Here is a 23,849-nt window from a genome sequence, read left to right on the forward strand (position 1 = left end):
AAGGAACAGATGGGTTTAATGTTTTATCCAGATGATAGCACCTCTAACAATGGAGGGCATTAAGAAAACCAGGTGCTAGTGTCAGTCTCTAATCTTTGATTTTTCTGACCCATGGATGAGTGTGCCATCAACAGATACTCTTAACAAACCAACTAATACAATTTTATCTTTAAAATGGTGATACGATTAAATATCTTTACCTCTGAATCACAAGGTACTCTTTGTTGTTTGAGCTGCACTTTCAGCAAATTTTCTTGTTGACTGTCTTCTACACACTCAATTTCTGTCACAGGAAATGCCTGTTGTTGTGTGTCTTCACTGACACTGACCACAAATAACACCTCCGATGTAAGCAGCAAGCATCCTTCATGCTCCTGGCCTGATCCACTCACAATGACTACATCCAATGCCATGTGGACCTCTGGCCTTCCTAGAGACTGAAGCATTTTCCTGTTTAAAAAATAAGTCTGTGTTAGTAACTGGCTCAGGGATGGGGCAGTGTTAGTGAACAGATTCTTATAGATACTTTTGTTATAATGAATATAATTATTGTTATTATTTGGTTTGGATAGGGATGATCCTGCCTTAGGCAGGGGGTTGGACTAGATCATCTCTAAAGATCCCTTCCAGCCTCATTTCTCTATGATTATCACTATTTAGGTTTGTATCCTGCCCTATCCAGAAAGGTTTGGAACAGCTTATAATCATTGGTGATGCGTAGGGAGTACACGTGCACCTCCTGAGATCGACAGTGCACCCCCTGGCAACCCAGCTGCAAAGTGGCAGTGGAAGTGCACTTCTGGTTTTGAGCTGGCTCAAATGATTGGTCACAATCATTTTTGTCTAGGTCAAGTGATTTTTCATCCCCCTAGAGAAACAACCCTGAGAAACTCATTACAAATCTAGTGCAGAAAATAAACCTATCTTCACTAACAGCTATTTCTGGAGATGGGCAGTATTTTTCTTGGGCTCAGCACAATGATAAATAAGTAAAAATTGACTGGATGCCGTTAAATAAAGATCAGCTCTAGAGTTCCAAAGCTGGAAGCAGATCAGCAGTCCATCATTTGCAGATTGGGTTTCTATGCACTACCTTTGTGTTTAACATTCCTAAATAAACTGCTATAACTCAGACGTTCCTAGGAGAGCAGCCTGTTAACTTGGCTACATGCCAGAACCTATTAATAAACAATGTGGATGTAAAAATGAGCAAGTGTCTAAATAATTTTACCAGACATATTTGACGTGGCTATTTGGAGCCTGCTCAACGTGTTGATCACTTGGATGATAGCGTTGTTTGGGAAGCTGAGAAAGTCCAGCTCCATGCAAAATACCTGCGGTAAGAGAATTTAAGATTTTTACTAGTTGTTTTCTGGAAAACAGTTACATGTTGCAGTGATGTCATCTGTTTAGAACAGTCCATAAAGCAGTGCAGATCCAAATGATGTCACATCTTTGGAAGCTGCAGTAAAGATAATTCATTAAATATTACAATGCAATAGCTGTGCACTTAACCCTAGTGCTCTTGCTTTAGCAAGAAACAAAAAACAAAAACAAAAATGTTCTGAAAGTCAGTTGTGCACTTGCTAACAGGAGAAACATAATGCTCTTGAGATCTATCATTTGAGAACAGGATCAGACATATCATTTCAATCTACACATAAAAAAAAAAATCAAGATTGTTGTTAATTTTCTTGCTTAATATTAAAATACTTCCCTGTGTGTGTCATGATTGGTACAAATGAGAAGAGAACTTTGCTTAGATACTGTATTTAAATATTCAGTTCCTTAATCCAGCTGTTAAACACAGATGCATGTACATTTATGAGATCTCCCAGGGCTTTTGGTTTATTGTGAATTCTTCCCAGTGCCAGCACAGAATGGAGACTACAAGAAGCAGTTAAATAGGTCTTCAAGTAGAATATCAGAGGCTGAAGATGATGCAGCATGTGTTCTTTCTGATGACTTGTAAACTTTTTAAAATGAGGTATGGTCAGCACAGAGAATTAGTGGTTTGTAAAAACTTCACAGATATAATAAATGTCTTTATAAGACCGACAGAAAGTGGGCTAAGCATTGAGGTGTGGAGCCCTTCCTCAAAGTAAACAACCCAGAAAAATTATTCAGTCAAAATCTATTCTTCAAACAACCAAGAGCCAGTATGGCAGAAGGTGTTAGTAACTTAGATTCCTTTTTTAGCAAATGGCTAATAATTTAAACAAAATATCAGTATTTTTTAAAAGCCCTTTAATTTTTGACACACATGCTGATGGTAACACTTAAAAGCAGCATCCCTGTTGTAACAGTTGGCTTCCCTAAGTCTGCAGCATTCTGCGAGTGAGAATGTCATTTACAGATGGAGAAAAAAAAGAACATGTGTTTATTTCTGTGTGGTCCCCCACCCCTTGGTCCCTCCCAAGAGGCACAGTCCCACTTCCAATCCAGTTGTGTTAGAGAAACTCTCAGCCACTTGTGTGTTTCTCTCTCACGCACTGTCATCTATTATTGATACAGTTTTTATGTCTTTTCCTGGCTAACTCTTTTTGTCACATGTTCACGGAAAACTTGATGTGTTGTATACCATATCTTTAGTGAAAAGTGTCCCTCTGCTGTTATGGGTTTCTTGATAATGACTCCTTTGGATTTAAACCTAGAAACAGCAATTCTCCAGTTAACAGAAAGAACATTGTTCCTGGAACAGCAGGACAGATTCGGATCTCACAGATGTGGATTTTATACCCGTGGAACACAGTTTTCAGAGGAATCACTCCTGATTCACACAAGTGCAAGTGAAATAAAATCAGGCCCACAATATTTTAAAGCCATTAAGAAAGGGATTAAGCTGTGCAATAGCCCTTTTTTACAAAGAGGATACAAAAAAAATACTAGCTTGTTTGCTTGTCACTTAACTTCTCGTCTCACAGATTAGTTTAAGGGGGGGTGTTTGATATGTAAAGGCAGCATGGAAACAATTGTTTTAAAACTTTAATTCTAGAGAAATTCCTCCTGTTCCAGTCAATATGGCAAGAAAAAGAGATTATCCTGCAAGATTAAAGGCACAGATCCAAGAGATGAAAGGCTTATTTTTTTTAAAACAGCTGAAGTTTAATCAATGACACATTTATTGTTCTTATGGCAATGGGGTTCTTTTTATTTTATTTTTTCCCCTTTTTGGTTAACTCTGACACCAGGAGCTGAAAATGTATGACCCTAGAAGCAAATGATATTAGCAAATGTAGTTAACTTTGTAATCATTTTGCATGCATTTTATTGTCCTGAAGCACATTTACGTAAATGGGAAAGGAATTACCCTAGCTACTACTAGTGTTTTTTCTATTTGGAGAATGCCCACTGCCTGATAACTAAAAGGTTACCGATACATCTAAAACTAGAAATCAATTCCCTAGCAGGAAGCACTTCAGTTTAGAAGAGATATATGTCCACCACATGTTGCAATTTCTTTCTCCCAAATGTTTTATTTAAAGATAACAAAACTCTCTTCTTGCTGCAACATATCAAGCGCCTTCAAAATAATGCTCTAATTAGATATATTATTGCTTCCTTACATTTGCTGTCAAAAACTTTTTTGCAGCACATATGTTTCTGTAACTAATTCTCCTGGTTTCCAAGAATTACTTCATAGTTACTGCATTCTATGTTCTTGGTACTATACAGGACTGAATCCAATACAAGAAAGCAGCATGATGGGATGATTTTGGAGGGAGAAAGACAATATTTATAACAATTTATCTGTAGCATTTTAAAATCTTTCTGCAAGCAAGACAGTTACTGATTCGTATAAACAGATTGAGCAGACTGCATTTAAAGAATATTTCTAAGATCTGTTTGTGAAAGTTAATACCAAGGTCTTAGAATCACAGAAACTCACCATAACCAGTCTGGGAGACAAGTTCAGCTGCTCCTCCAATTGGTTTTGTAAATACTCCCATAATTCCTTTTCCTACACCAGAGATAACACCTTTGGCTTTGTGCCCTGCTGAAGCTTGGGCCTCAGATATTTTCTGAAAATTCTGCATTGGCTGATCTACAATACCAGCAATTGCACCTGAAAAAACAAGTCACCAACAATTAATGAAGATTAAAATCCCAGAACAAGAGGAAATCTTAACATTGGAGCAGAGTTTTGTTTGGATTAAACATTGCACTCCACCCTCCTTTATACAGCTATTTAGCATACATTTACCAATTGTCTAAACAATACTTTCATTTCAGTTTAGGTTAAGCCTCTACTTCCTTTTTGTGTATCTATACTTTAAACATTTCAAATCACTTAACTGCATACTATGTTTTCATTTTTCAACTACTTTTTACTAAATGCCTCAGCTGATTTGGTATAAGTTAGTTCATTCTGTCTTGGCATACTGGAGATGCTGGGACTGAAATACGTATCTGCTAGTTTTAAAAGACTTTAGTTATTATGAAAATGAGATTTTCTTGTAAGCCTGAGACCGACTTCACGAGACTAAAAACTGCCTGAATTCAATAGATCATTTTTATATCCTCTTCCACTGCCAGAAATGTTCATAAGCTAATGCAACTTTTGATATATTGTTAAGATTAGTAGAATTAGACTTCGGGACTTTTTGTTACTTTTTTGTGAAAACGATCATATTTTACTTTAATGCGCATGGGTCAAACTTTTACAAGCGACACAGTGACCTCTCCAGCTTTTAGTATCAACAAAGAACTCCAACTTAAATCTTCCTAAATGTAAACAGGTATGTGAGGTGATACATTTCTTTGATCTTGAGTTTACTCAAGCCACTTACCACAGACATGTCTTTAGTTATTGTAATTTGACAGATAAGCTATTGGGAAATTGCTAAAACTACAATGATTGGGCAAAGTGACATCAATTAGACAACGAGCTGCCTGATCTAAAGGGCTTTACTTATTAATGCACAGAAAGCTTGCAGGCTCCTCAAACAGCTCTCAGTTTGTGATGCCTGCTGCAAAGATCAAGGGCTAGGACATTCCCTGGAAAGAGTCATCTTAGTAGCCCCATGCATCTGTTAGTACAGGGACAAAGTGAAGTTACCCCTTTATACCTAGTACTGTAAGTGTGAAGGTGGGGACACGTACTCCCCTGATAATTCCACTGATTTCAGTGGAGTAACACCGGGGTCAGTTGGCTCTATATGTTTATCAGACTGATGTACTTTACTTACCCACTAACTGGTTTGAAAATTACCTTAAGAAACAGTCACTGGATTAAAGGAGGAACTGCTGATTTTGAGTAATCAAAATTAATGCTGCACTACTGCAAAGGGTGCTTTCTCCAAATGTAAAATGAGAGGGGGAAAACAACATTCACATTTTTTCCTCTGCTTCTTCCCCTACAATACTACCTGTCACTAATTCATGTAATATGAAAGCTTCCTCCTACAGACAATAGTGGATGCGCTATTTGTGTGAGACCTGTGTGCTATTCTGAACACTTGCTCAGACTTTCATTTCAGTCACATTCTTGCACTTTGTTTTCAGGAGTCAGTGACATACAGCCCACGGGTTGGATCTGACTTGCGGAGCTGGGGACTGCTGGGCAGTATTCTGGTGATGGCAGGATTCAGTAGCAAGGGTTTTTGCCCATGTCACACCACACCCAGTGGGGAGAAATTTTGCCTGTGTGGCAACCAAGCAGCAGAGAGAAGCAGTGGTAGCAGCAGGCAGGTCCTAGTGCCAGCCTACCTCTGAGCTGAGCTGGGTCATTCCAGACTCCTGCCACTAAAAGACTGCTGACCATTGTACTATGAGGCCAGGTACAAAACTTTCTTAATTATATGCTATGGAACCAGAATGGTTTACATTTCAATTCCATTTCACTATTAGTTAAAAGCTGATCATGCTGCTTAAGTAAATATTAAACCAACACCCATTACACAATTGGGGTTGTTCATTCAGCCTATCCTTTTGTAGGACTAATGCATTTGAAGTAAAAAAAAACAATACTTTGTGCTTTATTAGGTTACAGTATTATGTTTCCCTGCAACCTCTTTCACCCTATCTGTGGAGGTCATCCACAATGATGGTGCTCTCAGAACAGAAGTTATTGCCTTAATAAATGTAATCCACCTAAGTCCTAGCACTAGTAAATTATTTACTGCAATACACTTGAGCAAAGTTATAAGGTAATAATAAATAAGAGCCTACTCCAAAGGACCTGTGATGTGCTCCAGGCACTACTCTGCTGGACTCGGGCCCAGAGGACAAGGCAGCAGAATGGAAACTGCTATGACTGTGCTGTAATTATTTACATAGCGCCTAAAATAATATATAATTTAATTAGCCAATTCTTTACTACTTCCACACTTTCTTCCACTCTGCCACTTACATATGCCTTGAACTTGTCTGTCCCCTCTTTTAATTGCACCTCAAAACTCAGTTCACTCAGGATGCCTATAAGAAATCACTAATACTAGGCAAGGTAGATGAACTGCCTGCTTCATCTCTAGCCTCTCTTTTTTTAGTCACTTGTCCTGAACTGTGAGCTCCTGAGGATAGTGTCTAATGCAGTGAATTTTCAGCTGGAGTGCCATGGCAACCTGGGGTGCTGTGAGATCCTCCGAAAGGTGCAGCACAATATTAGCACTGGTAAGTGGGTACCTACACATGATTTACAAGATAAACCTAGAGATTTCAAAGAGGAGTTCAAGAGTCAAAAACATTCTGATTTGGTATGGTCTTTCTGAAATTTTTTTTAAACAGAATTACTATTAATTTTTCCATAGTCAGAAAATGAAAAAGAGCTTAGAGCTGGCATTTTCCAAGGGGTGCCCTGATTTGGGAACCACTAACCTAATATTTACAAAACGTCTTGCACTTGGTGGGAAGTATCACAATCCATAGAACAAACAGCACCAAAACACAGGTTTAACTGACCTTCTAGTACTTGTGGTTGGGTGATGCTCTGCTTTCCCTTGAACTATGCAGGGGAGACTTCCCTTTGCAGGACAGCAGACCCCATGTAGCTCCCATCCATATGAGGGTTCAAGATGGAAAGAAGCTTCCATGGCAGAGCAAGCTCAGGATCGGAAACTACCTTCCAACTAGAAGCCAGTGGTAGCAAAATGGATAATGATACAGGTATGAGACCCAGCTACGGATTGTTATACCCTTCAGTAACCACAGCTGTGCAAGGGAAACCAGCTTTTGGGGCTCCTGACTCCATGCGACTATCCCTTCTCATACAAGATTGCTCCCAAAATGAAGCCAGTCCAGGAGAACAGATATGTTCCATTTTTACCTTCAGGCAGCTGGGGGAAAGGGAAGCAAGAGGCCCAGCTAGTGTTTCCCACCCCATGACAGTTCCTGGACAGCAGTGATGTGATCAGAAGACAGCCTTCTGCAGTCTAAGCTCAGGACATTCTTTCTCCTCTACTTACTAAAATGTTTGCTCCAACCCCCTCCTGCTCTTTTTTTTTTTTTTTTTACAGGCCCTGTAGACATGAACTCCTTTGTCCTTCCTGCTCCTCATGTATCTTTCCTTTTCTGTATCTTCCCTGTTGCCCTTTGCCACCCTCTCCCTCAATGCCCAGTGGAAGGTGTGCTCTGTACTTGAAGTGAAGAGCAAAGGCAAGTGAGTGTAGAATGTAAACATCGTGTCTTCTGTAGTTAATTCGTGATAAACTTATTTGGACTAATACATTACTAGGAAAAATCCTCCACTATGAGAAATATGCTTGTTTTACTGCTAAACAAGAATCTGGCAATAGTGATACCATCACACATTAAAAAAACCCCAAAACACAACTCTGTTATATGACTATGTCACCACAAGTCTTCTAGTTTCTGAAAATGCGGTCAGAATGTGGCCACTTACGGCAAACAGTGTAGGTTAATCTTAAACTGCTGAAATGAACAAGACCACTTGTGTGTAAACACGGGATTAGGATTAGGATTTGGGGTCCTCTTGGTGCTAGCACAGTAACAACAACAACAATGGAAATCCCACTTGATAATATTTACACTGTCTAACAACACAGTTACTGTAATGCCAATGCTACGTTCTACCCGCCCTACAAAAATCCATTTGACCAATCAAGATTTTGTGCTAGTAGCATATATAGTCTGACTGGAGTCTGCAGCCCTTTAGTCTTTCTGAAAACAATGTTTTTTCTAAGATTTGACAGCTGTTCAATTACTCAAAAATGCTCCATTTCATTAAAAAAGCTGATTCAACATGCTATTTTCACTTGAGCCAGCATTTGAAAATTGATCCCATAGTACCAGTATTTCTCTCCTCCTCTTTACATTATTATTTAAATTTGGATCATATGGTAAATACCATGCAATATACAAAAGATGATCTGCTTCCTACCCCCCTGCCAGCCCCAGGAGCTCCTAATTTAAATGCTATAATTTATGGTTTTATTATATTTTTTATTTAAATACACAGCAGAAGCAAAGCAGCTTTCGCAGGCTTTAAACTCTTTTGACATATTAAAAAAAAAACCTTACCAAAAACCCCTGCAGTCTCCCCAAAACGAGAAAAGAAGAAAACAGCCAGCCAAAGATAACGATCAAATCAAACAACACCCTGACAGTACTTGAGTCGTTTAAAACTAGACAGGACAAAGCACTCAAGAATGCACCACAGGGAACAACTTGCACTGAAAAAGAGACAGAGTACATGATTTTGGCCCTGATTCAGCAAAGCTCTTAAGCACATGCTTAAGAGCTTTGCTGAATTGGGGCCATCAGGAGCCAGATTTTCAAGTTAGACATACAACATCTTTCCTACACAGCAACTGCAACACACATGTGAATCCATGCATGCAAGATGGTTAGAAATGGTTGTCTGCATGCGCCCCAGTGCCTTGACGGGACTTTCACATACATGATGTTGCTTTGACTGTTTGAACCTGTTTGTCTGTCTTATGCTTCTCATTTCTACAACTATATGGCCAAAGAAATGATGGCTAAATGGGTCTTGTAATCTTTGCTCTTCGATTCATTCTGCATTTTTCCTGCTTGGGAGGAGAAAGAATGCAGTGCCATCACTCCACTTCACAAGAAAGGTATTTTTTCATGTATCTTAAAACATGCGGGTAAACAAAGCAGTGCTATAGAACTTAGCTCCACATACAGATGCTCTGGTAGGTCTTAATACCTGTAAGTGGAGAAAACTTTATGCCTATAGACACATGAATACTGTGTTTGCACACAGAATGAGAGAACCCATGTTTTCTGATCCTACTAAGGCTAAATAACAAATTGTATTGTGCCTGATACAAATTGCAATAAAGTATGTCTGCTGCTTATGAATTATGATGACAGGGCTCCATACTTGATGACCCCAGTTACACAATAACTTTTGGTATTTATTTTAGGTGGTTAATTATTTCTATTGCTAAGAATAGCAGGTTACTTTAGCAAAGAAGAATTTGCAAACAGAACCAGAGGCAGAGAGAACAAATTCCTCAATCCTGGGTCTGCTGAAATTTTAAAACAACACAACACGGCAACTGCAATCTATGCAAACACGTAAACTATTTATCTTCTTTGATGCTTTCAGGGACAGCAGCAGTTAAAAACAAGAAGCGATTTGGCACATGAACACGTTTTGTTTTAGACTAACAGTAAGATCCAACATTATGTTTAGGAATTAATATGCCTTGAGCACTCTCTTTCCTGTTATTTTGCACAAACCCATGAACATCCACATAATCACTGCTGTCTTTCAAGGAGATACTGGACTTCTTTGAGTGCAGGGTATGTATCAAGTTGGTATAACGTACTTGTAAGTGTGTGTTACAGGTCCCCCTCCCAGCTCACCAAGAATGAATTATTACAGCTCCTAGCTGCAGCTCTTTAACTCAAGCTACAGAAGCTCATCCTTTTAGTCCAAAGTACCTTGGTTCAGTCCCTGTGGGTGCATCTACACATTCAATTAATGTGAAGCAATAAACTCCAGAGCAGTTTGAGCTAGAGTAAACTGCTCCTGGGCGCAACATCTACACATGCACCTAGGAGAGCGGTAATTTGAGCCGTGGTGGAGCAGGCCCTGTGTGGCTGGGATCACCGGTCACAATTTACATCCCTCGTCAGTGACTACACATGTGTTTCAGCACAGTTAATTACTTTGCCATAAGACAGTACTGTCCCCAACAGTACTATGTTACAGTGGAGTTAATCAGTTTAGTGCACCCTAATATCAGAGCATGTGTAGACAGTGACACTTTACTGTGGAGCTAATTAGTCTACTTGGCAGTAAAGTGCATATGTAGATGCACCCAGTGTGTTAATCTTATAAGCGCCCGAGCTAAGACCACCAAGCCATTTCACCAGCACTCACACTTTGGACTGACATAATGCTTCTAAAAGTGAAATCTTTCTTTTGGCTACTCAACCTGGCTGCTCCCAGACCAATAAAATAGATAGAAACTTCCTTTAAACTGCTTCTGATTTGCAATATCAGTAACAGTTTACTATAGGGCATCTAATATATGAAAATGTTCCTTTATACACATTTTTTCCCAGTATACTAGCTTGTCAGTTTACGGGCATTATCAAATGACAGTGCTACACAACATCTAACATTATTGCTTAAAATAATTTCCAGTAACTTAACCTGAACTTGTAACATTTTACCACTTCCTCTTCAGGGCTTTCAGGGTTGCGGTTGCAAATTTAGAAGTTGTGTATAGTACTGAAGATTTGGAAACAGGACAAATCCTTTCAAGCTCATCTCTTCTAACCTTTTGCTCTGTAATGTTTTTGGTCACTTTGATCTCTAAGGGATTCATATGCTTTAATATGTACTGAGGCATCTTGCCAAACAATACAATTTGGCATTCCTTTTCTAGTGTGACAAATAGAAGCATCTTAGAAAATGCCATTCCTAAGCACTTTAAACTAGAAAGTTTCCTTTAAGAGTTCTTCCGAAGTGGTTTAGTTTTGAAACTTGTAATATTTTGAAAAATAAATACTGATGTTCACCTCTAAGCAAACCATTTGGCTGCTTGACTAATACAATTACACTGAGTCAGGCTGATCTGGTTCTTTTTACTAAAGTAGAATTCCTCATCAAAGTTTACTTGACATTTGCACTATGCTCAAGTGGTTTTCAAACAAAAACAAGCATCTCTGAGATCTATGGTGCAGCAGAAACAATCAGCTTCAGGAGGTCTTCCTATAACTCATTGGCAAGTAAACATCAGAATGATGATGTTTTTGTGCTGACTTGGTTACAAATCAGTAAGGCCAACACACAATTATTTTTTTCTTTTGAACCTACCAATGAAAAACTTTCCTACAGATGACTAAAAACATAATATTCCATTTCCGCAATTATTAACGTGAAAGAACATTTTCAATTCGTCATAATCCTGGATGAAGAGAAACAGTATTTTGCATACATTATTTTCATGACCAATTAAAAAATGTTGGCTTTTGCATCTGGACTCTGCAGGCAGCTGTACAAAAGTATGATGAGTAGATCATAACACAGTGTTATCATATTTAACAGTACATTACCTAGAAGGCTGATGCCTAACCGGGACAACCCCTGCCTCAGTCCTTCTCCCAGATTCTCTGGAAGCTGCCTTCTCCATTCTTCTTGTCGGTTGTAATGCTCCTCATCCAGGGACAGCCGATCCATATTCCGTGCAAGACTTGTTGCCAGATTGGTAATTGATGTCAGTGTACCTAAACAAACATCATTATATGTTTGAGTCTGCTCTGAAGTGTTTGAAATTAGAACACAAGTTGTGCTACAACTCACTGAAGCACTGTGCTTACAAGCAGAACAATGATTCAAAGGAAAACTTGCCCCATGCAACACATTTCTTATTACTGATAAGCAGTGTGTTTCTGTGAGACGTGTATCGTCACATTGTCCCTCACCAGGTCTGCTTGACTGGTGACGAGGAAACTCTCCTAAAGTTCCATCACTCGTTCACAAGCTATTAGGAACCTGCCATCAACTGAATGGGGACAGATAGAAAATTAAACCAATATTTACGCAATAAGTCAACAAGGACTACTTCAGCCAGCTAGCAGACAGCCACTGCAACTCCAAATATTGCAATTTCTGTTGCTGGCCTTGGGAAGCCACAAGATGGCACTGTTTCTGTATCCTTGCAAAAAAAAACTAGATGCGTTTTAAATCCAAATTATGCCTTCATGTCAAAACGTCTCCACATACTTACAAAGTTATGACAACTGTATCTACTTTTTTTTTTAATAATAAATATGATGAGGAAACATAGTGTAGGATTTCTGATGCTTAGCAGAAGTTTTGAACACCTTTAATATCTCTGTAGTTATCACATGCTATAATAGCCAAGCCAACCTTGGTTTCCCAATGGGAGGTTTAAAATTCTGAAGTTACTGAAACACTCAAGCACACTGCAGTCAAGAAGTGATCTGTTTAATACATAAGACATTATATACGCACGTTGTTAACCTCCCAGCATTTCACTGCAACCTAACAAGCCAAACAAAGGAGCAGGCAATTTCATTTAAAACTTTAATACATCTTTTAACAATGCATAACAACAAGAGCATTAAGAGCAATGAAGTGAAAGATCTACCTTTGGAAATGTGTTTTACAAACGACGTTGTTCCTCTTGAAACTCCACTCACAAACGCTCCAGGGCCTCGGGTCAGGCCTTCATAGGGAAGCCTAAAGAAGTCAGCTATGCCATTCCCTATACTTCTCACCAAGCTAGCTGGACTTCCCAGGATTTCCAAAGATCCGACAACCCAGCCTATGTGGAGAAAGAGGACAAGTGTTACATTCCTAAAAGCTGCAGAAGCAGCAGTTGTGAAAAAGCTATTCCTTAATTCCTTTTTTTACACTAGAATGCATCACATTCTGAACTTCCTTTGAGCAAAGCACGGGAAACAACTCATCCGCTATGAATTCAGAAATGGCAATCTTTCATACTTTGTAAATCAAAGAAATCCCTTTGGCAAACTCACAAATAGCTTTAGAATGACTTCCTTCCACGAGCCTCCCGTATTTCTGCTAAGAGAGTGTGTGTGGAGAGATGGATGCTAGATTCTAACAGCTAGGAGTAACGGGGCTGGAGGCTTCACTTGCTAGTAGGTTTTACATGCTACAAGGCAACTTTGTGATTTCACATCCTTATGTGACAGAATAGTGACAGCCAGTTTACAGTGATACAATGTACTGCCTCATGGGAGCATGGAGGTCACTTGTTTGATGGGGTGTTAGAAAAGGGGATGCAGAATTCTGACAAGTGCTTACGGAGTTATTTTTAATCCACCCAAACCTTTCTTACTTGATCACTTTCTTTTAGAGGCTAGTTAAAGCCAGACAAATGTCTTTTTCTCAGTATAGTTGTGTAAACAGCAATGACATCTACATGCTGATTAGGTTACTCATAGGGGAGTATTCCTTATGAACATCCCAGGAGAGGTGTCTGTGGATCTGGTTTCCTATGTAAGTGCGGGGTTGCCAGAGGCCAGCCTGATGGCCAAATGCATGGAGCTCTGTTGCGAGTTGTACTGAAAAAGTTGCTTTGCAAGTCTTTTCTTTCTCAAGCTGGTGGATTGACATAAGGCTATTAAAGAGACAGTACTGCCATAACTGTTGTTTCCAGCAGTCCAGAAAGACTGATTCAGAAACAGCAGTAAAGATTCACTGTAACTGCCTGCTCTCTCAGCCTTAGCATTACAGACTTCAGCTGGTGTTGCCAGGGTTATACGATACACAACAGGGAGAAAGTCCTAAAAGATGGACTGATTGCTTTTTGTCCTCCTACTGAGACCCCTGAAACTGTTTTGCCCTCCTCCTTCCCACCCCATCACTATGGGCTCCTGTTATCCAGATGCTTTTCTAGTAAGCCTCCCTCCCAGCCACTCCTGAACAAGGCTGAATTATGAAACTGAATAGAGAGAAAACATTACTCATGTGAAAGCCATTAACCTTGCGCTACCATTAAACTCCTGGAAAAAGGACTCTTCTTGTAGGATCACATGTCAACCTTGATGAGTTGAGTAACCATGGTGGACATGAGGGAGAGGTGGGATGGGATAAGGAAACAAAAACCAAACATAGTTGACAACTCTAAGAGCTGCAGCAAGAGCCTGAGAATCTTGGCCAAAGTCCTGCAGTCGCTTCCCCAGAGAGGTGCATCCCATTGGCAGCCCTTTCTTGCTGCGAGCTGAGAGGGAGCACTGCTTCAGCCAGGGCCTGCTAACCTTTCCTCAGTGTGATATTTGCACAAAAATGTATTTGCCACTGTGCAAAGTGCTGAGGAGCTGGAGCGGGGCGGGCAGCAAGTTTGGATGGAATGTGTCTGCTCGTTGTTTCTTCTGCTCAGTAATGTTGCTGTGATCATTTACATCTACCATACTGTCATGGCTTTTTAAATCATTTTAAGAAAAGGGTTCCTTGAGGAGTTCTCCACAAGCATTCTGTGGTGAAAAGAATGGCTTCTTCAGCTAAGGAAGGATGGCTGCAGATGCCCCAGAAATCATTAGTGCTGGTCTGAACACTCACCAGGGAATGTAACACCTCAGGTGTGGACACACAAATGCCTGGTGCCCTTTTAAAAGGGGAATATTTTAAAAACAGCAGCTGGTAATTCTAATTGGTATGTGAGAAAGAATTGAGAATAGTTCAAACATAGTAAAACCACTCCAACCATAGCAAAACCACTTCGGCTTTAATGCTCCTGGATGAAGGAGTATTACAGTTGGAGTGGGTTTTCTGCATTTGAACTGTATATACCAACTGCCGCCCTTTTGAAACATTCCCCTTTTGAAAGGGCTCCAAGTGTTCATGTATCACACCCTTGGGCTAAGTACAGACAGTCAAAAAGCCTGAGGCTGAATTGATTCAATCTTCACAGGTTAGTCTAAACTGCATAGATTGAACTAATAAGCAAGTGAACAAACATTTACTTTTGATTTTAGAAAAGCAGCCACAGGCTTGCAGTGGCCCAGGCCAGAAGCTGGAGGGGAAGTGGGGTGCTAGAGCATGCCTCCCTGCTCAGCTGGAGCAGACAGCTTGGGCCAAGGCTAACCTGCCTACACGGCAAGGGGGGACTTGTGGGGGAGCCACAAAGCATCCTGGGAGGCTGGGGGACTGTGAATTAACTTGAAACTGAAGGGGATCTGGGGCAGAAATCAATAAACCAATTTTTTAACCTAAATCAGTTAAGTCTGATACTACATCTATTCAGGTTTATCTTAAACTGGTTTTGGTCATTTTGAAAGCAGTTTACGTGCACTGAACTTCTGTTGTGTTATAGGTTTAAACTGGTTTCTGATCACTTATACTGGTTTATGAGTCATTTCTGTCCTAGCCCAAGATCATGCCAGTCAGAGGTACTGAGCCCACCTGAACGCTGTTCATCCAAATAGGTCAAATATTTTTTTTTCAATTTTTGTGGATAGGCAGGGTCGAACCTGAGGCATAGCTGAGAAGGTCTGTTTCCTGAGTGATAGCGGTATGTGGGGTAGCACAGGGGCTGCTATTTTTGTGCTCCCCTAAGTTCAGGGGGCTAGTGGGGCTAGTGCCCTGGTCACCCCCATCTTAATCAAGGTACTGGTTGAAACTGGGTAAATATAAAGTTCTGAAGTGCCTGGTGTTCTGTGCAGTATAGCCTGGCTTTGGATCATGAGCTGAAAGTCTTGGTTGGCTGTGGAGGTGTCACTGTCACCTTCAGGCTGCGTATGCAGGATGAATGGAGGTACTATGCGTTAGGCACAGCCTTTTCAGGCCAATGCCGAGAGTGAAGCCAACAGTCTTCGGTAATCTTAGCTGAAGACTGGGTCAGAGTAATGAAGAGTAAATGTGGGAGGCAGCTGGGAAGGGGGAAACGGGGACTATAGTGACTCAAGAAAAGTCCTTCAAAAGAATACACCCTGCATTAAATTTTACTTTGCAGTAATCTTATGCTGCATTAGCGTAATTTCAGCATACATCACAGTGCGCTTAACATTTATATTCGCCAAAAGAAAATAATTGTTATTAGTGTGTTAATGCAGATCCAACCTGTTTTCTTAATAGGCAACTTGCTGTGATTCATTTGGGCTAATAAAATTCAAAAGTGTTATTATATATAATGCAGATTAATTAGAAAAGGGTGGGGAATTTCCAGGGTGATCTTTTGCTAATTTAATGTGACAAACAGGATTAACGTATTTAATAGCTTCCTTTACATGTACAGGCAAAGTCACCACAATTGTTATTTCCTCCCAAAAATGGAGTCCAGCCAACTCTTCGGTGGATGGAGGCCAGCTGGTTACAAATCCAAAAGGTGGTCATTCCAGCCAGTAGGCTTTGAGGAAAATCTTGCTCTCTCACAGAAGCAGAGGGTCTTGCCTGTTGTAGGGGAGCATATACCATATAGGTGAGACATGTTGCTTGAATGCCATTGGACTCATATCTATGTGGACTTTCTTTGCATCATCTCAGGGAAGTAATTCAGAGAGTGGTGCAGATGTGAGCAAATGGCATCAAATGACCTTCCCTGCTGCAGGAATTAGATATAATAACATCTGGGGAATGGCTCCATTCCTACAGTCCTTTTCTTCACCCAACACCAGACATGTAACCCAGACACAAACCCTGACTGGATTTTCTCTCTCACATGATGAAGCCTTGTTCATGACACTTTCTTCCCATCTAGATTTGATGACACTCTCAGACCCCCCAAACCACAAGCATTTTGAAGTACAAAAGTTTCTGTATTTGCCCAAGAAACCACTATTTGTTCCATTAATACCAGTGAAACTTAAGCACATGCTAACAACTAAACATGTGTGTATGTACTTTCCTGAATAGCAATGCCTTTCTAAAGCAGGGTCTTATATCTTAATTACTTGCAGCTCAACTATAGCTTTGTCACAAGTGGCAGCCAATGCATCATAATGCTGCTTCAGCAGCAGTAAAGAGGGTAAATCTGCTATTCTGGATCTATAACTGGAATTGCTACCCTAACTGGCATGTTGAAAGGTAAAGCCAGTATTGTGCCCATTCCCTTCTCCAGCCTAAACCCCACTCCACTGACGTCAGGAGGTGGACACAACAGCTCTTCAGAGCCTGCTTCCCCACCCCTCCTGCTACCTGTGATAGGTATAGTTATTGCATGGGGGCAAGTGGCCACCTTAGTTATCACTCATGTCAACACCTAAACAGAGCCAACATTTTTATCTCAATGAGTGAGAAATTAAATCTTCCCTGTAGTATTATATGGGCCTGGTTTTGAAAAAAATGTTTGTAATTGCATATGAAATAATGATCTAATTTGTGCACACCAACATCACATGTAATTCTGCACACAGTAACTGTGATCAGCTATGCAAATCAGGTATATACACATGGGAAAGACCAGAAGGCATCCAACTGGTCACATGAATGTATAAATATGTAATATGTAGGCACAATTATGATCATTGTGCATGGGAGACTTATATGTATTGTGCACATAGCAAAAATGAAAAAATCCAGATTTTGGAAAATCCAACACTAGTCATTTATGAAAATAAGTATGATGTTACAGTAACTACTGCATTTACTTTGATCACAGCAAAGCCCTTTCTTCCCTGTCATTTATAAATCCCTGTGCCCATTAAGGTATATCAGAGATTGGAGTCGTTTTATTTATAAATTTATATTTATGGGAGACAAAATTTTAAGATTGTACCCATTAATCTAATAGACTAATTGCTCACTATTGATCCTGTATGGGAAAAAGTCAACAAAAGAAAACTACATACTTTTGCATCAAAGGACAATAAACATCTGCATGCCAGTTTAGCATGAAGGCTCCATGAAGAAAGACAGATTCCTAATCATTAACTTCAGCCAAAAGGCGGTTTAACAACAAAACAACATTGAGTGGTATAATTTTCCTTGAATGCATAGCAACGTATTGAATAATTTGATTAAATACACTTTTTCGGAGCTCATGTTAGGAATTCATGTTTTGATTCTGGCTAGCATTATACTCTGAGACAACAAAAAAACAAACCAGACAGAATATATTATTATGGTCTTTACTGAACTTTGCAGAATTCTTCAGGTGGCCAACTAATGTTTATCACAACTTTAAACTTATGTCAATTTGACCACTTTATTTGACTCCTGTTATACTATAGAATATAAGGGACTTCTCAGCATACCATAACGTTTGAGAACACTGTCCAAGGCAAAAATAATGGTTATGTGTTGGAATAACTAGCTTGAGAGAGAATTATTGGAAAGTAATACCACATATATTATGTTTTAAAAACACTGACCTGCTCTGAATAGTGCCCCAGCAGCATAGTGCATGGCCAACGCATGGATGAGCTGTCTGGCAGTGGTGAAGATAGGTCCTCGTTCAAACACAGAGAAGGAGAGAGGGGTATGATCTGAGGCTATATACAATTTTAACGAAGCATGGATACTGACCAAAAGGTTAACGGGTTGTATTGTTAATTTCCTTAACTTAACTGGATTGACTAAAGCTTTTGCATGCTGCCTCACTTGCTCAGGCAGTATCTGGGTAATATTTGAAATTTTCATTGAACGATAAACCACTTTGCTGCCTGGAAGATATGTATCAAATAAAGTCTTAATGTAATAAACAAATGTGTCTTCCACATATAGCCTTGCTGGTTTCAATTCGAAACTGAGGTCGTTAACGTGAAACAAGAAATTCTGCTCTTCTGACAAAGCAACGTAAAGTTTTATGAAGCAATTTTCCTTATATTCTTCCAAATCTTTGTTGGATATGATGAGGTTGTTCACTTTGGACCACTGCATGGTTTCATTTTTCTCTCCCTGGCACAGCAGGACAGCAAAGTGGAAATTGGATCTGTTATACAGCTGATTGTCCAGTTGCAAGTCTCCACAATATATCTGGAGACTATAAAATTGGGGAAGGCCCTCAATGGCGTCCCTTGAAAATTCATGAGACAGGGGTCTCAGGTAACTGGCTACTGGTGCCATGTTAAGGAAAATGTGGTCCACTGTGAGTCTCAGAATTTCACATGAAGTTTTATGATTTGTGATATCATCCAACACTGCAAGGCTTGACTGGCTGATGAATATTTTAAACATGATGGTCTGCTCCTGCATTCTAGAGAGGAAGAAAATAAAATATGTTTGTCATATTACTTATTTTGATTTTACTGGGCTTCTTGGTTTTCCTAAGAGCTGTCACGAAGCACATTTTTACTGAGAGAGACAGGGAATTCATCATACAGGTTTTATTAATGTTAAAGGGACTGAGGAGTCTAAATCATGCAAATGTGTATTTATACCCAAAAGGCCATCTGAAAAAGAATATCACGAGTGTAAGTCAGGTCTGTCTTTCTCTCCCTTTCCACCTTACATATAGGATTTGAATTTCCCTACATTTTATGCATAGTTATTCTCTACTACTTTTAAAATGTACCAAAGAATAAAACCAAATGCAATTTCCTGAAAATTTTAATGCCGCTTCAGCTGCTTTATCTTTGCTCTTTGTTGGAGCCAACACTGGGTGTTCCTATTTATGGATAATTAATTTCACATTATGGAAGCAAAATGCCTTCCCACTAAATTACCATGGCTGATTTGGTTGTGAGGTTGTTTTTGGGGGTTGTTTTATTTTTCTCTGTGTTAACTGCTCTTGGCCAAGCTTAACTAGCAAATGGGATATGAGGTTCTGCTGATGAGCAATTTCTCAGGGATTAATACTTAATTAAAACTCAAATAAAAACTGCGAATTCACATTCCACTCTCATCATAACATCACCACTGGAAGCAAAGCATTTCAAATGTTATAAAGAGGTGATGTTATAAACACACTTGAATGGAGATGAGTGCCAAGTCTTAGTAAGGTTATACCAGTGAGAGAGAGTCTAAGAAAGAGTGTTACAAAGACAAGAGAGTGCTTCTTTAACTAATGCTTGCAGCACTGTCCCTGAAATCCTTACATATGAATTGTGCATGGCTAAGGACTGCAGGATTCGGCCAAATAACCTTTAATCTTCTGAATACACTCAAAATTAATTAGAATGGAAACTATTTTTAATTCTTTAAAATGAACAGCTCAGAACTGTTTATTATACCAGACATCTAGTGTTTATCCTAATGTGACATGACCTCAGATGCTAGATTGTCATGTTTTACTGAGATATACAAAACATAATATGTGGTCTAAACATATGCCACAGAGTATGCAGTGGCATTAGACAAAACAAACAGTTTTGCCAGATTTCATAACTTGCTTCACGCACAGAAGGCTTAAGATTTCTTAAGATGATTTAAAAAAAAACAATTTATCAATGCTCTTTATGATCTTCCATGTGCTTTATATACCTGTTCAAGCTGATCTGGACAGGTCCTGCTTTTCCTTCTGGTGCCAAAGTTATTATTATTGTTCCACAGTGATGAGTAATGTCCACATAAACATAACCAAAGCCAGTTAAGAACAAAATCTAGAGAAAAAGATTAAGAACTAATTAGAAGTAGGTAAGATGCCACTGAAATTTCTGATATTCATCTGTTACAATTTCATTCAATACTATTAACACTTTCTGGATATGATCTTTTAACTCCTCTTACACTATTCACTGGAAGAAACAATTTATTTCAAAATAAAAACAAGATTAAATCCAGAGTCTTACTTATTTCACCACTGTTAATAGAGCAGAATCTCATAAACAGAAGAGAAAATTAATTTATCATATGTTACTTCTAAGGACTGGTGAATGCAATTTAAGTGGGTAGTACATCTCAGTGGACATTAAGTAGGATGGAACAAGGGAAATCAAGTTTAAATGTTACAAAAGTAACGAATGACTTTCAAACTCTGATTTCAGACCACTGAGAAAATCATGTCCCCCCTGAAGCTCTCCAGAATGGCACCCAAAAAGCAAAACTATGAGTATTCATAGTCGTAGCCTTTTTGGGAAGAGTATCACTGTGCTTTGCTGTATGTTCCTATAATAAAACCACGATCTACCAGCTATGACAAAGGGAGATCACATATTCATGCTTTTACAAACATGAACATGATATTGTGTTTGAACAGAATCTAGGACACCTTAGTTTTCTACCACTTAAAATGGAAGATCCTGCTTTATACCCAAATCTCTGGCAGCAAGACAGTCTCCTGAATCACTATGAAAATGCAGATGTTAAATCAGGGAAGAGAAGGCAATTAATTCAGATGCTGCTGCATTGCATTTTGCTTACAGATACAAAAGCTTTCATTTGGGAACCAAGTGTGCTTAGAGATTAAACATTCTTATGAAGCGAATAGGATAGGGTATCAGTTTGGTACTTCATTTTATGACACTTTGATTGATTTTAATTTTTTTTCCCTGAAAAAGATACTGTTTTATTTGGCATACAACCACAACCCTTGCTAGATCTGTGGAAGAGAGTTTAAGAACTGTTTACTAACTTTTAATTACAGGACTGATCAGCTACACCAGGGCTGTCTAAACAGCAGGGCTGTCCACAAGCTCCTGCCTGGCCACCACTCCCCTACTGCTCCTGCTGTGGCAGCTGCTGAGGGCTAGAGACAGACATTCAAAAAGCCTGAGCCTGAATTGATTGAATCTTTGCAGGATAGTCTAACCTGGCTAGGCTAAATCAGTTTGGTAACCAGACAGACATCACAGAAATGCAGGCACATGCCTGCAGTGGCTCAGGCTAGAAGCCAAGTAGGGCTACAGCAGCCCTCCCTTTCTTTCACAGAACTGAGCTGATAGGAGGTGGGGCATGGCTAGGCTCCAGCAGGATGCTCTGATTAGCCCAGGAACTGATAACAGTGTTTATCACCTCTAATCAGTGTTTATCACCCCATTCAGAAAATAACAAAGGGACATTACCAACTACCTGTTGATTCTGCCTGGACTGTAGCTAGCATGTGGTCTGCAAGCCAATGCACAAACACCTCCTCAGCAAGGCAGAGGTGAGGGGGGAATTCCTGCTTAGCAGGGAGTGGTGAGGGGGTGAGCAGCCTGCAGTCTTTGCCTGTGCTGCAGCCAGGGAGCAGAGTGGAGGGGCCAGCCCTGCTGTGGAGCAGAGAGCCCTGCCCAGCCTAGACAGCATGCCAGGATGCTGGGGGTGTCTGGTTTATCTTAAACCAGCAAGGCGTCTGGGACAGACATTGTGTAAACTGGTTTGAGCTAAATCAGTTAAGTCTGATACTACATTCACAACCAGGTTTATCTCAAACCGGTGTCAGCCATTCTCCAGTTTCTGTGTAATGTTTGTTCTTAGCCGAGGTCTCCAGGCTCCCCCTCCCTCCTCTGTCTTCCAATTTCTATCCCACTACTGGGGGCTGGGTGGCACAGTGGAAGGGGACTGGGTTGCCCATGCAATGAGGGAGGGCACTGGGCTGTTTACATGGCAAGGGAGGAAGCCAGACTACCCAGACTGTGCATATGGGGGCAGAGGAGATGAATGAACACTATTGTGTGCCCAGCCAGGAGTGTGGTGAGACAGTATGTGTGGCAGAAAAGGGGTGGGGAGCTAGATTGGCTGTGCAACACACGAAAGAGTTCTGAGGAGGGGACGGGGACCTTGACCCCTCTGGTCTCCTGCCCACATAGCATGTGGCCCCTGGGTTCCCAGAAGTTGGACAGCCCTGAGCTACTCATATAAGCTGACAGTGTCATTTGAAGATAACAGGGTGGCATAGGTGTCACTGAAGGAATAATCTGTCCCGCAGAATCTTTATTGCTGCAAATGATTCACCAGAATGGGACTCCCCAATCCCACCAAAATCAGCCTCAGGCTGACTTTCAGGTCCTCAGGGAGTATTTTGCAAGGTCAGCAGTTAGGAAACAATATCTTTTATAAGCTAGGCATGTTTCACTGGGAAACCAGGCTTTTTCTTGCTGAGAACATGGAAAGGTTTGTTCCTTCTTCAAAAGCTCGGGTCAGGTACAAAAGAAAGAAATACAAACACGGAGAATTTGCCAGGCAAAACTTAAAAAAAGGAGAGAACATGGGAAACTCAGCATCCAGCTCTGATGAAAAGGAGACCAGACTGTTGACAAACCAACTGTGAGAACATTATGTGAAATCCAGTAGTTCATAAGGCATCCAATTTTATGTGTGATTGTTGGATTTAAGATAAGGATTATGGTAGTTTGATATTATTGTAGCTGTAACTTGGTTTACATGTTCCACATTACAACTGCAAAATTTGTTTTCTATGGAACAAAAACCTGAACAATAGCAGGACTGCAGTGAACGGACATTATTTGCAATCATACAGCCTCTGGCTGTGATCACAGATCACACAGCTAAGTAAGGCCAGCTGTGGTCAGTCCTTGGATAAGAAGACAATGATCTTCATTCTGAACAAGTTCTGAACCAGTGCCCAACCACTGTGCCATGTGTCACTGTTCTGTTAAGAACAACTGTGGCTATTATACTATAGTTATCACTGTGGTGCCCAAGTACTGTATCTATACTACACATACTGTTTTCTTTCTAATGGGATGTAAAACTGAATTCCTGACCATTTTTGGTTATTAAAATTCTACAGCAGGTTGCAGAAGTATAGAAGACCTACCCCATGTCACACACTAATTGCACACACCTCAAATTCCCTTCCTGCTTTCCACTGGATAAAGTATTTTCTTTCCTTTTTTCAAATATTGTATAGTTTTTTTTGTTGTGCACTTAATTTCCCACATTTCTGTTGAAGCTGCAACTGTTTTGGGTAAAATTATTCCTACACACAGAGACAGATTTTGCCTATCATTCCATGGAGGTGAAAGGTTTGGGAGAGACATATAAAATCTTTATAAGTCTCTTGTACTCAGGAGATGGGATGGCCAGAATCTCAAAACCTATGCTTTTTGAGTACAATTCCTGGAGGATTGGGCTCAGAAATACCCTATCGCTTGAAGAG

General features: G+C 40.0%; 1 protein-coding gene across 2 annotated transcripts in view; it reads right to left on the reverse strand.

Moving 5' to 3' along the window:
- Positions 1–23,849, reverse strand: part of VPS13B (vacuolar protein sorting 13 homolog B) — an 877,527-nt gene that overhangs the window by 6,086 nt on the left and 847,592 nt on the right. For both annotated transcript variants that reach the window (XM_059723846.1, XM_006263597.4), the window contains 7 exons: positions 20,291–20,409; positions 18,241–19,064; positions 12,555–12,731; positions 11,497–11,667; positions 3,890–4,066; positions 1,232–1,334; positions 201–450 (listed from right to left, as the gene is read on the reverse strand). In XM_059723846.1, coding sequence (XP_059579829.1) covers positions 201–450; positions 1,232–1,334; positions 3,890–4,066; positions 11,497–11,667; positions 12,555–12,731; positions 18,241–19,064; positions 20,291–20,409 — 1,821 coding nt within the window. The remainder of the gene's footprint in view (positions 1–200; positions 451–1,231; positions 1,335–3,889; positions 4,067–11,496; positions 11,668–12,554; positions 12,732–18,240; positions 19,065–20,290; positions 20,410–23,849) is intronic.

This window comes from Alligator mississippiensis, chromosome 3 (assembly GCF_030867095.1).
Source record: "Alligator mississippiensis isolate rAllMis1 chromosome 3, rAllMis1, whole genome shotgun sequence".
In the NCBI taxonomy this organism is placed as follows: domain Eukaryota; kingdom Metazoa; phylum Chordata; order Crocodylia; family Alligatoridae; genus Alligator; species Alligator mississippiensis.